This window comes from Lissotriton vulgaris, chromosome 12 (genome assembly GCF_964263255.1).
Source record: "Lissotriton vulgaris chromosome 12, aLisVul1.2, whole genome shotgun sequence".
Lineage (NCBI taxonomy): Eukaryota > Metazoa > Chordata > Amphibia > Caudata > Salamandridae > Lissotriton > Lissotriton vulgaris.
The window spans coordinates 492,299,123-492,313,687 of NC_141700.1; the positions used below are offsets into that span (position 1 = coordinate 492,299,123).

Sequence of the window (14,565 nt, forward strand, 5' to 3'; positions counted from 1 at the left end):
ACGCGTCCCTTACAACGCAAGCTGTTACCACGACTTGTGTTGGGGGCGTGGATTGAGAATAGTATAATTTACTATTCTAACACCAGTCCCCGTGGACACTAGGGAAGGTGTTGGAATAGTAAATATACTATTCTTAATCCTCTAGCACCCTCCAGCGCAAGTCGTGGTTACGACTCGTGTTGTAACGGATGCGTCGTAAAAGCACTGTGGGGTAAAATCCGCGTCGTAAAGGATGTTCCCCCTTGACAGGACTTAGCTGCTACCTTGGCTACATTGTATTCCTCTGGTGCAGTCAGAGGACGGAGGCTTCCCAGGAGACCAAAGAATTTTCTTGGACAAGTTCTCCAAAATGAACACCACAGCTCACACTTTAATACTTCAACTTCTCTGACACCCTGAGGACCCATGGTGTGTTCAGAGCTTCTAAACAAGGATGTTGTGTGCAGTGTTGGTCAGACTTGCGGGTGGCGAGTCATGCCGGCCACACATCTAGGGTGGGCAATCTGGACTGTACAGCCGAAGATGGATAGTGCCATCTTGAAAAGTCCCAAAAGTGGTGGATTCTGGGTGGGAAAAGTATTTTACACCCACCAGATGTAGTCACTTCAGGTGCAGATTAGCCGCAGGGCTAGTAGAACCTTGGCTACTAGCATTCACACCCCTAAACACCCCTAAATCCCGGATTTAAGGGGCACCCCTGACACCAGGACTCCAGATCTGCTCTGTAGTAGAAAAGGACAAAGAAGAGACCCGTGTCAGCACAAGGCAGGACTCGACAAAGAAGATGCACGAAGTACTGCACCCATGGCAGCCCCCTGCACCTATTAGACTATGACTTGTTTTGGACCAGAGACCAGTTCCGAAAGGAAGGGAAATCCCTCTGTGACCCAAAGACTTCAACAGCACTCCCTAGGAGAAGAGGTAAAGTCACCTGCAGTCGGCAGACACAAACCGCACTTCCAAGATCCAAAGAAAGTCTGTCCAGCGAGCTCTGTCAAGAACCAGCTCAAAGTAACTGGCCAGTGCCTTCTGGGAAGCGTAGTCCTGATCCCCAGTGAGTCTCAGCCCTCTACAGCCTTCCCAAGACTTGTGGATAAAGATTTCCTACATCACTGCCAGTGCAATGGCCAAGGTTTGTTAATGGTCTTGCTGACTACTAACCACTTCACTCAACACTCCAAGAAGCTCTGTCAACCTTCTCCTTCTGTGTTGTAGTTCCCAAGTACTTGCATTCCAAAGCTGTCTGCGTTGGCACGCCTGGTAAAGTTAGTTCCTGCAGACCCATTCAGCAACAAGATGCTCAAGCTAGGCCGAGCTGCTCCCCCTGGTGATTCCTGGTCCAGGGACCCCTCCAAGCTTCACCTCCAAGGGACTCCCATGAATTCGGCCTGCAAGTATAGTTTTTCTAAGCACTCCTTTTTCAGCAACTGCAGCTCCCATTCAGCTAAATAACTTCTTCACCCAGACTCCCTGGGCAAGGTAAAATTGTTCTGATTGTCGAAGCTTGGTCTGGGACCCGCAAGACCTTTACTCCAAGTGGGCTCCATGGAACTCATCCCGCAAGTGACCAAGTGTCATCTTGTGTTTATCCCTTTGAACATAATAATAAAGTTTAACAGCTTTGCAAAGTTTTGATTCTATTATCCCTGTAAAGTCCATAACTCTGGTTATACGAACTGTACATACTTCATTCTGGTGTCTAAAAGTATGTTAATAAAAATCTCGAATTTTTTTAATTGGTGTTGGATTGTCTTTGAGTCGTGTCAATTACTTATTGTCAATATTGGTACTGTAATATTCTTTACATGTGCTTCTCTAAGTAAGTCTGTCTGCTCTTTGCCACTCTACCAGGAGTGAGAGAAGAATTACTAGTGTGAATCCAAGATCCACTTTTGAGTATTGTGTTAATATTACATGGTAAGGCTCCCCAGTCATATCACATAATATAGCCACCTTATTACAAAGAGCGACGCAAAGCCTTGAGAAATCTAGCCCTCGGTTTCGTGTCGCACTCGGGTTACCCCGTGTGGCGCCAGGGTGAAGGAAAACTTTGGTAAATATGCCCCCTAAATTTAGCAGTATAACTGGGGAAAAAATTCCTGTTGTTTGGTAACACCCAGGTGCTTCCAGCATTTGGAAAGGCAGCTTCTGTGTTTTCTTTAAGCCAAATTATAATTTTGCCAGATGGGCAACATACAGATTGTGCACTTTTTATACAACATTTCTGAAATGTTGCAAGATGTTTAAAAATGGCAAATATACCATTTTTGTTAGCAGCGCCAAATCACTGTAAGGTGGAGGGTCCGATTTATAGATCAACTTGTGCTCAAACTTTAAGTTATGAATCTTTGGCTGCCTGTTTGGTCACTCTCTGACCACCAGTGTCTTCTAACTTCTCAGTCACAAGGTGGGCTTTCTCATTCTCATGACAGCCGCATCATATTTATTCACATCAAACCACTGTTATAGTGCAGTTATGGTTACAAAACCTAACATCCATTGAAATTTCCAAGACATTGTTAGCCTTGCAGTCCATAACTAGCCCAACAGCTATCCGAACCATATCTTGAACACCCTGTACACTTATGGCTCCTTCAATTTTATATTTAGGAAGTGGGGACCAAGCCCTGAGTCATTACGGCAGCTACAACAGAATTTTCTCTGTTGCAGCCAGCCAATCAGAGGCTTCGGGCCGGTGAACTCAGTTTTATCAGTGGCATATTAATAGCACCTCCGGTGCGGGGGGCCCCCAGGACTGTGCACGGTTGGTGGGGTCCCTGGCTTGAAATGGGTCCGGAGTGTGGGACGCCCCCTTCATGAACTTTGCAGGGGTCCCCTTCAAGTTTCGTTATGCCACTGAGTTTTATACTAGTGGATCTGATTTAACGACAGACAAAAAAGCACCTGTGTCCAATGAAAATCCAATTATCTTTTTAATTTGGGTCTGCAAATGGTACAGATTGCTCTAACTTCATATTATTTTGGGGCATATGTACAAGGAAATGATGGAGCACGGGGCTGCGCCAAATTTGGTAGCGATGCCCTCCAACATTTCCAAAATGCAGGGATGTGCCTTGTTTACAAGTGGTGCACCCCTGTGTTTTCCCTAGCACTGATGCTAAAATTAGCTGCCTAGCGCCAACGCAGGCACCCTTGCACCATAGATCAAGGGTGCCTGCATTGCAGAGAATGATTGTTTATTTGCAGGAAGGGACACCTTCCTGCACATAAACAAACAATCAATAATGGCAATTTGTTACTTCTATCTGTGCTGCAGAATGCAGCAAACATAGAAAAAGCAAAAACGAGGTGAAATAAAAGTTTTTCTGCCTCAGATTTACACATCCTTGTAAATTTGGGGCAGCGCGAAAAAGTAATGGGTGTTGTAGTGAAACGCCCACAACAACACACAATGCACGTCCCTTTCACGCAGATATCTGCATTAAAGGGTACCATATTTACAAAGTTTAACGCCACTTTATAAATATGAGGCAGGGCATTGCCCCACAGGAACGTTGTTCAAAGTGACGCTCCTGTGGCGCAATTCCCTTGTAAATACGCCCCTTTAAGCCCACCTCATGCATTTTTGTAATGCTAATTTCTCAAAAACTACTGAATGGATTTAGACCAAACCAAGCAAAGGTATTTCCATGAGTACATTTTATTGACAAATTTGGTGTAATTCCAGTCAGCCAATTAAATGTAGCGAAATTTCCTATGGGAGAACAATGAGAAATGTGTCTTTTATGACCTCCTTCCCCTTTTCATCTCTACCCCTCCCACTTGACAGATGTGCACGAAATTGACAGTGCTGAATCAAATTGGATTACCTTTTTAAAAGAAAGTTTCATGCAGATTTGTTGAATGGCACCAAAGTTATTAAGAAAACATAAACCGGTTTTCAATAGAATCTCTGACCTAACCGTAGCCACATCCTACCATCGTCTGTGTAACTAATGTTTCCTAACATTGCTGTTAAATATTTTCCTGGAAATGCACGTTCTTTAAACAAGCTCTTGCTATCTGCCCAAGGTTTCTTGATAAGAGACTGCAGGCCCCCTTCTCACACCTTTTCCACAACCTTGATCTGTTAAGACAGCTAAAAATGGAGCTCTTCGTTGATTGGCCAATTGAAGACATAAAAGGAGCTGAGGATCCTTGATCAATGCCCAGTTGATACTGACCCCAAAGAAACATGGCATTCCTGTGGCTCCTGTCCTGTGTCGCCCTCTTTGGGGCTGCGTATGGTAAGTTCCACTGACTTTCCTTGAAAGGGAAAGCTCCACCTAGAAGGTAAGGGTATTCTTGTAGTGGCAGTGCTTTCACAAGCCGGGCCTGTCAGGCCAAAGAGCACATTGCCTGTGAGATTCTGATCAAACAGTACTTGTTAGCATGAGATGCTCTTCACCATCAGGCTAGTATGAGGTGGGAAACATCCTTTACAACGCAACTTTTACCACGCAGGTTTTACTACGCATACCACCATGCATGGTAAAAGCATGCGTTGTAGCGTTGTAACGTCATGCAACCGTATGAGGTATCTGTAGGGAGGATCACAGACAGACATTCTGCTTTCAGACCTTGTAGTGATTCCCTTCTTGACACTAGCATTGTCTGGCTGGTGAGCTCATCCAATCAATGTGCTGCTTCCTGCTCATATTTTCAGTCAAGCGCTAGCTGCTGATTGAATGCCATGCCTTTTGTGAATCGACGTATATTGATGATGGGAGCCCTCAAAGAATCATGAAGGCAAATTACATTGCGTGGTGTGGGAGCATTGAAACTAGATTTCATTCATTCGCTTCATCGTTGCATGGTTATTAACGGTGTGTGAAATTTGCGTAATTACTTTTTGTGTAATTCCACAAAATATCTGACAAATGATGCAACATTATGCAAAATGCAAATCTGGCATTTGTGTGCTTTTTTGTTTAACAAGAAGTGCATCCTCCTGTCCAAAACTGACGTGAGGGCCACTTTGCGCTACATAAAAAGCGAAAAAACAAAAGGATAGTGAACAACTGTTCTGTCAATTCGTGTAGTTCACGAGATCCCTCAATGGGATACTTTTGATCCAAGTAAATCTCAATTAGGCCGTTTGGTATAATGGCAGAATTTCATGCAAAAAGTGTAACTTGGAATGGTGAAAATTACATAGATAATGGTAGCGTAATTGAAATATCGCCCAGGCATGTGGTTATCATGACAAGTGGTGCAGCGAATAGTGACTACGTAGTCATCCTGGGGCATAGTTATCAAAACCTCACACAAAGCAGCGCAGCGTGAACCCTTTATGCGTGCTTGCGTGACAGGGAGAGGGCAGGAAGGTGCCATATTTAATGCTAGTTTTAAGGCTACTTTTAAAGCGCTCGATTACCCAGAGGTGTCTTGGCGCTGGCTCTGCTGAACAGGATAGGAAAAACGACTGATTACAGAAAAGCCAGGTTTTTAACGCTTTCCTGAAAGATAACAGTCTGGGCAGGGATTTATTGTGAATGGATTGGAGGTTCCAAGCAATGGCTGTACATGTGACGAAGCTTCTTCTGTCCCAAGTACAAGTTCGAACCTTGGGACGGTAAGATTTGTAGCCCCCAATTCTTTATTCACATAAATCGACACACTGCCAGAGCCATGGCCGCCTGCCTGTGAAGCTGGTGCTGGAGCTTTGTAAACTATGGAGTCTGATTAGGGAGACGAGTGGAAAGCCCAGGTTTCCTGCAGGGCAATGACGTCTCTTTTCTGTAGCTCGTTGATGGGAGCCTTCTTGGCTTCAGAGTTGATTAAACCTCTTATCGGGTGAATACCTTGGTACCAGTGTGAAGCGCTGCCCTCTTCCAGTAACAATGCTTAAGGGTGGTCCATTACCAGTGGTACGGGTGGTTACCTGAGCAGTGGGCTTGACAGTGTCAGTATCTGTCACTGTGTGCAAGCCTGCTCGTAGACCAGAGTGTATATCAGGCGCGGCCCATGCAGGTAAGAGCGGTAGGGTGGCGGGTGCGGTGGGAGGAGAAGTTTCTCACCATTGTCAGTTTTTCTAATGCAGGCGTATTGGTTCTAGTATCTAGCTATGACTGGGCATAACGTTTTCTTTTCCTTTCCACTGCGGAGAAAGACTATTTATGAGGTGCGCAATACAACACTGTGTGCCTAGAGTGATGTTATTTGGGGGAGAGCTTGCTCACTGGCAAAGTGTTTATTTTGCCAAGTCACACTTTGCTTCTGCATGATTGTCTTTAGTGATGAACAAAGTTTTTTTTTCTTTGGATGGTTTCTGCTGCAACATATGGAGTGCTTTTATAGTGTTCGCAAGTGTATTTCTGCTCAAAAGTGTCGCTACTGTGGTGATGCAGCGACATAGATGTGGTTGGTCTAGTAAAATTATTCATTGTTGGTCTAAATGAACTTCAAGATTTTTACAGGAGAAACTCTTTTTGGTGGTTTGGCTATGTTTGTATGGCTGCATGTTCTCTTTTACGCACGGTTGTGAAACTGACATTTTACATTACATTTCATGGTACGCTGCTGCATTTGACCATACATATCCCTTACTCTTGGGATTGTGTTATGGGCCGGAGTGGCCCATTTTCTTTGGTTAGTCTAGGTACTCTTACATGAGAGTGGTCTTAATGTTTTAGTGAGTGGTGGTCACCCATCTCTAGGTTTGTAGTTATACACCTTTCCTGGAGGGATTGTCATATGGGTGAAATTGGCCTGAATTTGCATTGCACGTTTCATTCCCTTACATGAGGGATGGAAATGGGTTTTAGTCCTATTTTTAGGCACCACATGACAAACCCTTACATGAGGGATGTCAATATGAGTTGTCGTCCATTTCTATTATTTTCGGACCCTTAGAAGAGTGGTGGCTAAATGGGTGTCAGTCCCATTTACACAAGTTACAATAAAACCCCTTAAACAAGGGATGCCTTTATGGGTAATTGTCCCATTTCTGCAATTAATTGGCCCTTGCATGAGTGGTGTCAAGATAGGTTTTAGTCCCATTTTCACATATACTTTTCAATTCCTTACATGAGGGATCTCTGTATGGGGTGCAGTACACCCATGTCTATTTTTTACCCTCTTGTGTCCCTAACATTAGTGATAGGGTTCGGGGGGTGCGTGTCACCCATGGCTACTCGTTACATTTGTCTGCCCTGTATTGAGATGTAAGGCGGGTGCTTCACACCCATGTCTGCTGTGTTTTCATGAGCCTGGATGTGTATCAGTTTATCATTTAGTGCTTTTCAGTACTTCCTGGTCAACTGGCTAGTTTCCTGTGACATTTTATTTAACATTGTTTCTTCTTTTTAATATGTTTTATAATGGGGGAATGGGTGACAATTCTTGTGTATCTATTTAATCATCCTCGCTGCGATCTTTACTGTTCAGTTTCTCCAGAGATGTTTGGTTTTACCTTACATCCTAGGGTTCTGAACTATTTTCTTCATGTGTACATTTTGGTGAACAGTTGTCCCCACTTAGTAACTTCATTTTAGTTTCTGTTTCAAAGGGGGAGGCTATGTTATATACTTCTTAGGCTCTCATGCATCTCTCCTGTTACTTTGGCTCCTAGCTGCTCAGCCAGTGTGAGTGTTCTGAGTGGAATGTTGGGGTGATGGAGAGGACTGGAATGTTTGGGTGCCTGTGTGGTGAGGTGTGACAGTAGAAGATGGGCTGAGCAGCAGGCAGGCTGCTCCCGGCGGGGCTGAAGTACATGATTTCCATCCTGTATCTTAGACCAATAAAGAAACGACAAAGATACTCTTTGGCTACTAGTTCTTAATCACAACAAAATATTAGCATCATAAGAAGCTGGCCGACTTGTATTAGATTTAATAAATAGGGAACATGTGATGAAGCTAAATCTTGTTGTCTTAGTAAAGGCTGTTTGGCAGGGCTCGTCTAGTAGGGTCTGGGTCAGGTACAGACAGAAGGTCCCTAACCTTAGGTCCTGAGAACGGCGAGGTGATGTTCTGAAGCTAAGCAACCTTATCCCCTGTCATGGAACCTCCTGAGAGCATATCCGTAACCATTAATGCTACAAGGAACAAATTCGCACTAGCGCGGTCGTGTTCAGAAAGGCAGTCAATAGGCAAGCGCTCCAGCGCGGCCGACTGGCAAGGTTCACTGAAGCCGTTTGAATACAGTTCGACAAGCACCTGATCATGTGAAGGTGGAGCTTATGTAGTCTCGTGATTGGTGCTGAAAGTGTTCGCTTCTCCCCAGATCTTCTGGGAGATGTTGTCCCTAAGACTCATAACCTCACCTATTCATTCATAACCCGTGCTGTGTCTATGTATAACCTGTATTCTACGTATGGTCATGACAGTCTCCTACTGCTAGCCAGTAGGCCAGTCCTATCACCAGGAAGTAGGGATGGTTTACATGGCGCATAACCAGCACCTAAGCTTTTCCAGCCCAAGTGGTTAGAGGCGCCCCTTTAGGAGTGAGTATCGAGGGGTGGGTCGGACAGCACCTCTGCCAATTGGAATGGTAGGTCTCTTCACAGTGGGCATGTCTGCATCAGCACCAGTCCAGAGGGCTGCTCCAGGAGGCATGATAGGGTTGTTTAGCATCATTGAACAAGGCTGCCCCAGGGCAAAATGCACCTTTGTCCAGTGTCACTGGGCAGGCCTTTCAGTATAGTAAGCAGTGTCCATTAAATGCATTGTGGAGTTAGGGCAGACGCTGCATCCCTTCTGAGCCCACAGAGGGTTTCTTTTCTCCTGCATGTACCGCTGCAAGTGTTTGTCATGCATGAATCTGCCGCGGATGTCACAGATGTCTTGCCTTGCTTTTCTCAGGCTGCGGTGTTCCCGCCATCAAGCCTGTCCTCTCCGGCTATGCCAGGATTGTGAACGGTGAGGAGGCCGTGCCCGGATCCTGGCCCTGGCAGGTGTCACTGCAGGTGAGAAGCCGACTTTTTGTCTTGTCAGTAATGCACTAAAATTTGGCGATGGACCCCTTAGTTACCAGGGCGTAGCTTGGCCAATAAGAGCTTCAGATTTTAGAACAATCATATAATGTGAAAATACATATTAGGACAAGCAGGGCACATGACATGGAAAGAAAGAGGATTGCGGATTGGAATGAGTCCTAAGTAAGAGAAACCAGAATATTTTGTAAAATAAAATTTTTTGAAGACTTCCAAAACAGAGAGAGGGATAGAGTGTGTGCATTTTTCTCTGTGTATATTCCTGGTGAAATCCAACAGACATCTCACCATACCTGACTGAAAGCCCCCATACCCGAATATTTACCAGAAAATACATTTATAAGAGGGTGGAACACCCCAACCGCACCCCAAGCCACACCCCTGCTTGGGAAAGCCCTCTGATAGGCATACAGAGGCATTTGTTGAATTGCCCCATCTGAGGGTGCAAAAGTTACCTTCTGAGAGGAGCGAGAGAAAAGCTCATTCGGTGTGCTTCAACTGGTGAAAGCAAACGGAAACTGACATTTGACTAATTATTATTACATTGTTCACACGTGTTGCTAGCAGAGGGGTCGCCTTGCACGGAGCCAATTGTTAGCAGACTTGGGGCAAATTTATCATAGTGTTGTGATGCCCTTGCGCCACACAATGGGGTGCAAGAGTGACGCAACTACTAAGCAAGATTTATCAAGCCAAACAAGGCCACCTTGCACGGCCCGGAGTGGCCTGATGATTCTAGAGTAATGTAATGAAGCGCAAATCAGTGTGTGTTACTCTTCCCGAGGGAGGCGTTCCATGGGTGGAGCGTGGGGCTTCCTACACATCTGCTCATGGATTCTGAAGCATTCTTAGATTTTCCATTAGCCTCATAGCTGCGTCGAACGTTCAGCACCCAGTGCTGAACGTTCGAATAACGAGCGCTGGCCCGTCGGCCAACGGTCGTGTGCAGCACTGGCAAGGTAGTGCTCGCGATGACCGTTGGCCGACGGCAGCGCTTAAGGGGTTAATGCTAGACCTGGGAAAGTGTCAAAATGCTGTGCCTCCCCAAGTGAGGCGTAATAAGGAGAAATATCGTTACTTCTACTAATTCTTAACTCTTTCTATGACATAGAAAGAGGAAAATGCCTCAGAGGATTGTTTTGTGCAGAAAGGTGTCCCTTCCTGCACAAAAACAATGCTGCCTGCAATGAACGAACCCTCGCACCACAGGGTCCCTGTGTTGGCACAAGGCAGCACATTGTGCACCAGCACAAGGAGAGGACAGGAAAGCATAGTATGATGTTAAATATGGCGCATTCCTGGCCGTTCCCTTTCCCTTATCGCCGCAAGGTGACTTGCTGCGCTGCATGGAATATTGATAAAGGTGCCCCGAAGTGTTGTGTAGGAGAAATCAGGGAAAACTTTATGAAATAGTCTAAAACAGATGAGACAAGAAGAATGTCCTCAAATGTCCCCATGAGGAAACTCCCAGAGGGATAATTATTTCAGGTTTTGTGTCGCCCTGAGCCACAAAGGGCGGTGAAAAACCTACAATGAGGTTTATTAGGCCATGCAAGGCCACCCTGCGTGGCTTGGTAAATCTAGTGTAACGCAAGGCAGCGCAAGTCACTGCCTTGCGGTACAATGCGTGGTGAGGGCATTACATGGGTAGAGCATGGGTGTTCCCAAGCATCTAACAATGTATTCTGGCGAATTCCCGATAGAACTAGGAATGCGTCAGAACTGTAGACTTTCCCCCAAGCGGCACAACGGGGGGGGGGGATAACCTTATTTCTCCTCGTTGTTTCCTCTTCCTATTGCTGCAGCAGAGGAAAAGGTCTCTTAGGATTGTTTATGTTCAGGAAGAGGCGCCTTCCTGCACAAAAGCAATCCTGCGTCCAACGGAGGTACCCTTGCACCATGGTGCAAGGGTGTCTGTGTTGGCACTAGGCAGCACATAGTGCAACAACTTTGGGAAAAGGCAGGAATGTTCCATACAGTGTTAAGTACGGCACATTCCTGCTCTTTCCCTATCCTGCAGTGCAGCAAGGAGAGTTGCTGCCCTGCATGATTTGTTAAGAAATATGACTCCCCTCAGTGTGTGGATGACATTAGACATGTTACTTCCGAAGATGAAACCCTGCTTTGATGTCTGTATTTAGAAGTAACGTATGAGCCGACCGCATGACTCACATCTCAGTTTTCCCTGAAAACCTTTAAGCGATGTGGTGGTGGCGTATCTTCGGACACTCAGGGGCAGACTTACCAAATTTTAACGCAACGCAGCTCAGTAGGTAAAAAAGTTGTGCTGGGTTGCGCGAGAAGAAGAGAGCAGGAGAGTACCATATTTACAGAAATATGGCACCCTCCTACCCTCTCCCTAGCTCTGGTGTTGAAATTAGCTGCCGTGCACCACAATCACCCCTTTGCACCATAGTGCTAGGGTGTCTGCGTGAATACTGTGCTCAGACTAACTTTAAACTATTTCCCACGTTGTATGTGTGCTTTACAGTGCAGCACACATGCGGAGTCAGAAAGGGAAGGAGAAGTGAAAGCATTGCTCCTCCTACTTTTTTAAGAAAATAGGGCTTAGCGTCATAACGCTTGGATGGTTGCATGGGGATGCCCATGCACCACTCATGGAATGCCCCCTTGGTGCTAAGTAATGCAAAGCAGCGCATAGTGCTGCTTTGCGTTACTTTCAAGTGATTTTCCAGCGATAAACAAGTTTAACCGTGGAAGGTAAATAGGTCAAAAAGATTTTTCTCCAATTTGCGTCACTTTTGTGATGCAAACATTGCTTTAAATCTTATTAGAACATTGGAATGTTGGGAGCTCCATTCAAAACAATGGAGTGCTCCGGGCTTATAATGGCTGGTATAATCCTGGAGCTCCAACATTCCAATGTTTCTTTGTTCACAGCTCTGGCTGTGAACAAAGGCTTCAGGGAGCCTGAGGGGATTCCAATCCCCTCACGCTCCCATAAGGCTTTGTTCTTTTTTATTAGAACATTCTGCCCTCTAGTTTCAGAATGTTCTAATAGCCTTATAGCCCTTCATAGCCGGGCTATACCAGCTATTAAAGTTCCTCTCCCTTGTTAAAGGCCCTCGCCTTCAGCTCGGGCCTTTAACGCTGGAGAGGGCCTTTAATAGCTGGTATAGCCCTCTACGATGGGCTATAAGGCTATAGTAAATAGACCCCTCAGACTCTAAGAATGCTGAAACACCTTTTACTCAATGAGTTCTTATGTGCTCACAGAAAAAAGAAAAGTGTTGAGAGTAGATACAGAGCTTAACATAGGAGCGTAGAGAGTACAGAAAACTTAAAACTTCTTGTCTCTTTCTTCACCATAACTAACAAAGTCCCACTAACACTCAGATTTATAAGAGGGCAGCCTGCGTGTTGTAGGTGAGTCTGTCCCAAAATTCTGCTATGACCCTCAGAAGGTGTAATATTCAGTGTAGAAATGTGGGGGTTTGCAGTGCTATCCGAGAAAATGCATGCACACTACAAGTTCTCCAAGACACCCTACACTGTGGTAACAACACCACTGAGTCAAGGTGAGCAACTGGCATCGTCAATCATTGAGATCTGTTGCTAACAATCCCTTCTATTTTTCAGGACAGCACTGGATTCCACTTCTGCGGTGGCTCTCTTGTTAACGAGAATTGGGTGGTGACTGCAGCCCACTGCAACGTCAGGTATTATATGATGTGATTTTAAGGTTTCACCTGTAAGGCACTTGTGCCATTCATCGAGCACGTACTGCATTCTATGCTTACTTTAAGGGGCTTCGTCAGCCACCTTCAACCAGTGGGTATTTTTTGCCTTGAGACCGTGGACACTTGCTATGCAACATAGTCAATCACATCTTGGCTCAGCCACCAGAGTATATTGATGTGGTCATTTTAATATTGGCTGGTCAGTCCTTCAGCTGCACTGGAAATTATAAGAGATTAGTTTAAGTCTGTTAGCAGCCCAGTAGAATGGGGGAGTAAAAGGCGATAAAGGAGTCTGAAAAATAGATGCTGCAGAAAAGAAGCATGGCAATGCCAATGGGTCTAGCTTATGAATAAAAGTGCTTTTTATGTCACTGATAGGTTTAAGCACTCAATAAGTCATCATAGATGGATAATGTCAGTCACCTTGTCCATCATGCATTCATTCATCTATCGGCTGGCTCATTAATATATTCAACCTCTGAAGCAATCATAAATCACACACAAAACTTAAAATTACAATATAATCATGCTGTTATTAAAGATGTGGGCATATGCTTGGAATACCTCATCTAAAACAGCAGTAGGTGCCCAGCTTGCAGTGGTAGTGTACACAGCCTATTTTTGTTTTAAAGTACCAGCATGGCCGCCACATTCAAAACCAACATGCTGGCCATCTTGGAATGATAAAAGAATGATACCCTATGGACAGCAGTATTCCATAATGGCTGCCTTGTTTAGAGGAAGTAGCAACATGGATGAAATGAATAACAAAAAAGCTGTTCCTTAACACTGCCCGGGGAGCTGTAGCATCCACTTAAGAAAATGTTACATGAAAAGAGAGATGAAAACAAATTCGAGGGGAACAATAGAAGGAAAAAAAAATAGAGGACTGGCCAACCAGCCCTGACACTAAAACACGCTGATTTTCATGAAAATGTGCGCACATGATCAGAAAATGCCGTCATTCACAGGGTAAGATAGCAAATTACTAATATGGACTGAAACATTACCACATGCGTGTTAAAAAATTTCCCTCTCTGACAAGTCACCCCAAACTTTTTGCCTTCCTCCTCCACTTTTTGCTGAATTTGCTTTTGCTGGTCCTAAGACTCTGAGCACTTTACCACTGCTAAATAGTGCTAATATGCATGTGCTCTCTCTAAACGTAGTAATTTTGGCTTATACCCAATTGGCATATTTAATTTATTTATAAGTCCATAGTATTGGGGCAATACATGTGCCAGGGGCCTGTAATGTTACTAGTGGACCTATGGCACTGATTGTGTCACCCACTTAAGTAGCCCTTTAAACATGCCTCAGGCCTGCCATTGCAGAGCCTGTGTGTGCAGTTTAAACTGCCATTTTGACCTGGCAAAATAATCCTTTTGCCAGGTCCAAATCTTCCTTTTAAATACATATAAGTCACCCCTAGGGTATTTCTGAACAATCCAGAGGGCATGGTGCAATGTATTTAAAAAGCAGGACATGTACTTTTAAGTTTTACATGTCCTTGTAGTGAAAAACGTTTGAATTCATTTTTCATTATTGCAAGACCTATCTCCATCATAAGATAACATTGGGATTAACTTATTATATTTTAAAAGTGTAATTCCCAATTGGAAAGAGATAAACCCTTCCTGTCTGTTGTATTTGATATCACAATTTAAAATTCAAACTAATGTTGAAGTCAGATTTTAAACTGCAATTCTGGAAATGCCAAATTTAGAATGTTTTATAAAAGAAAGGGGTTGGACACTTAATGACAACTAGAGTAGGCCTCTTAACAATATAATGTAAGCAAAAGATCTAGCTCCCTGATTTGTGTACTGGCTCAACAAAAAAACACCAATAAGTTAATGGTCATTAGCCCTTGTGATTTATTCACATATTCTTCATAATTCACTTAAGTGAATTGTAATATTTTTAGAC

General features: G+C 44.4%; 1 protein-coding gene across 1 annotated transcript in view; it reads left to right on the top strand.

The window, feature by feature from the left end:
- The first annotated feature begins 4,167 nt into the window (after positions 1–4,167).
- LOC147677583 (chymotrypsinogen 2-like) overlaps positions 4,168–14,565 on the top strand; it is a 40,082-nt gene continuing 29,684 nt past the window's right edge. The window contains exons 1-3 of the mRNA XM_086945242.1: positions 4,168–4,247; positions 8,805–8,908; positions 12,536–12,615. Coding sequence (XP_086801368.1) covers positions 4,196–4,247; positions 8,805–8,908; positions 12,536–12,615 — 236 coding nt within the window. The 5' untranslated portion in view covers positions 4,168–4,195. The remainder of the gene's footprint in view (positions 4,248–8,804; positions 8,909–12,535; positions 12,616–14,565) is intronic.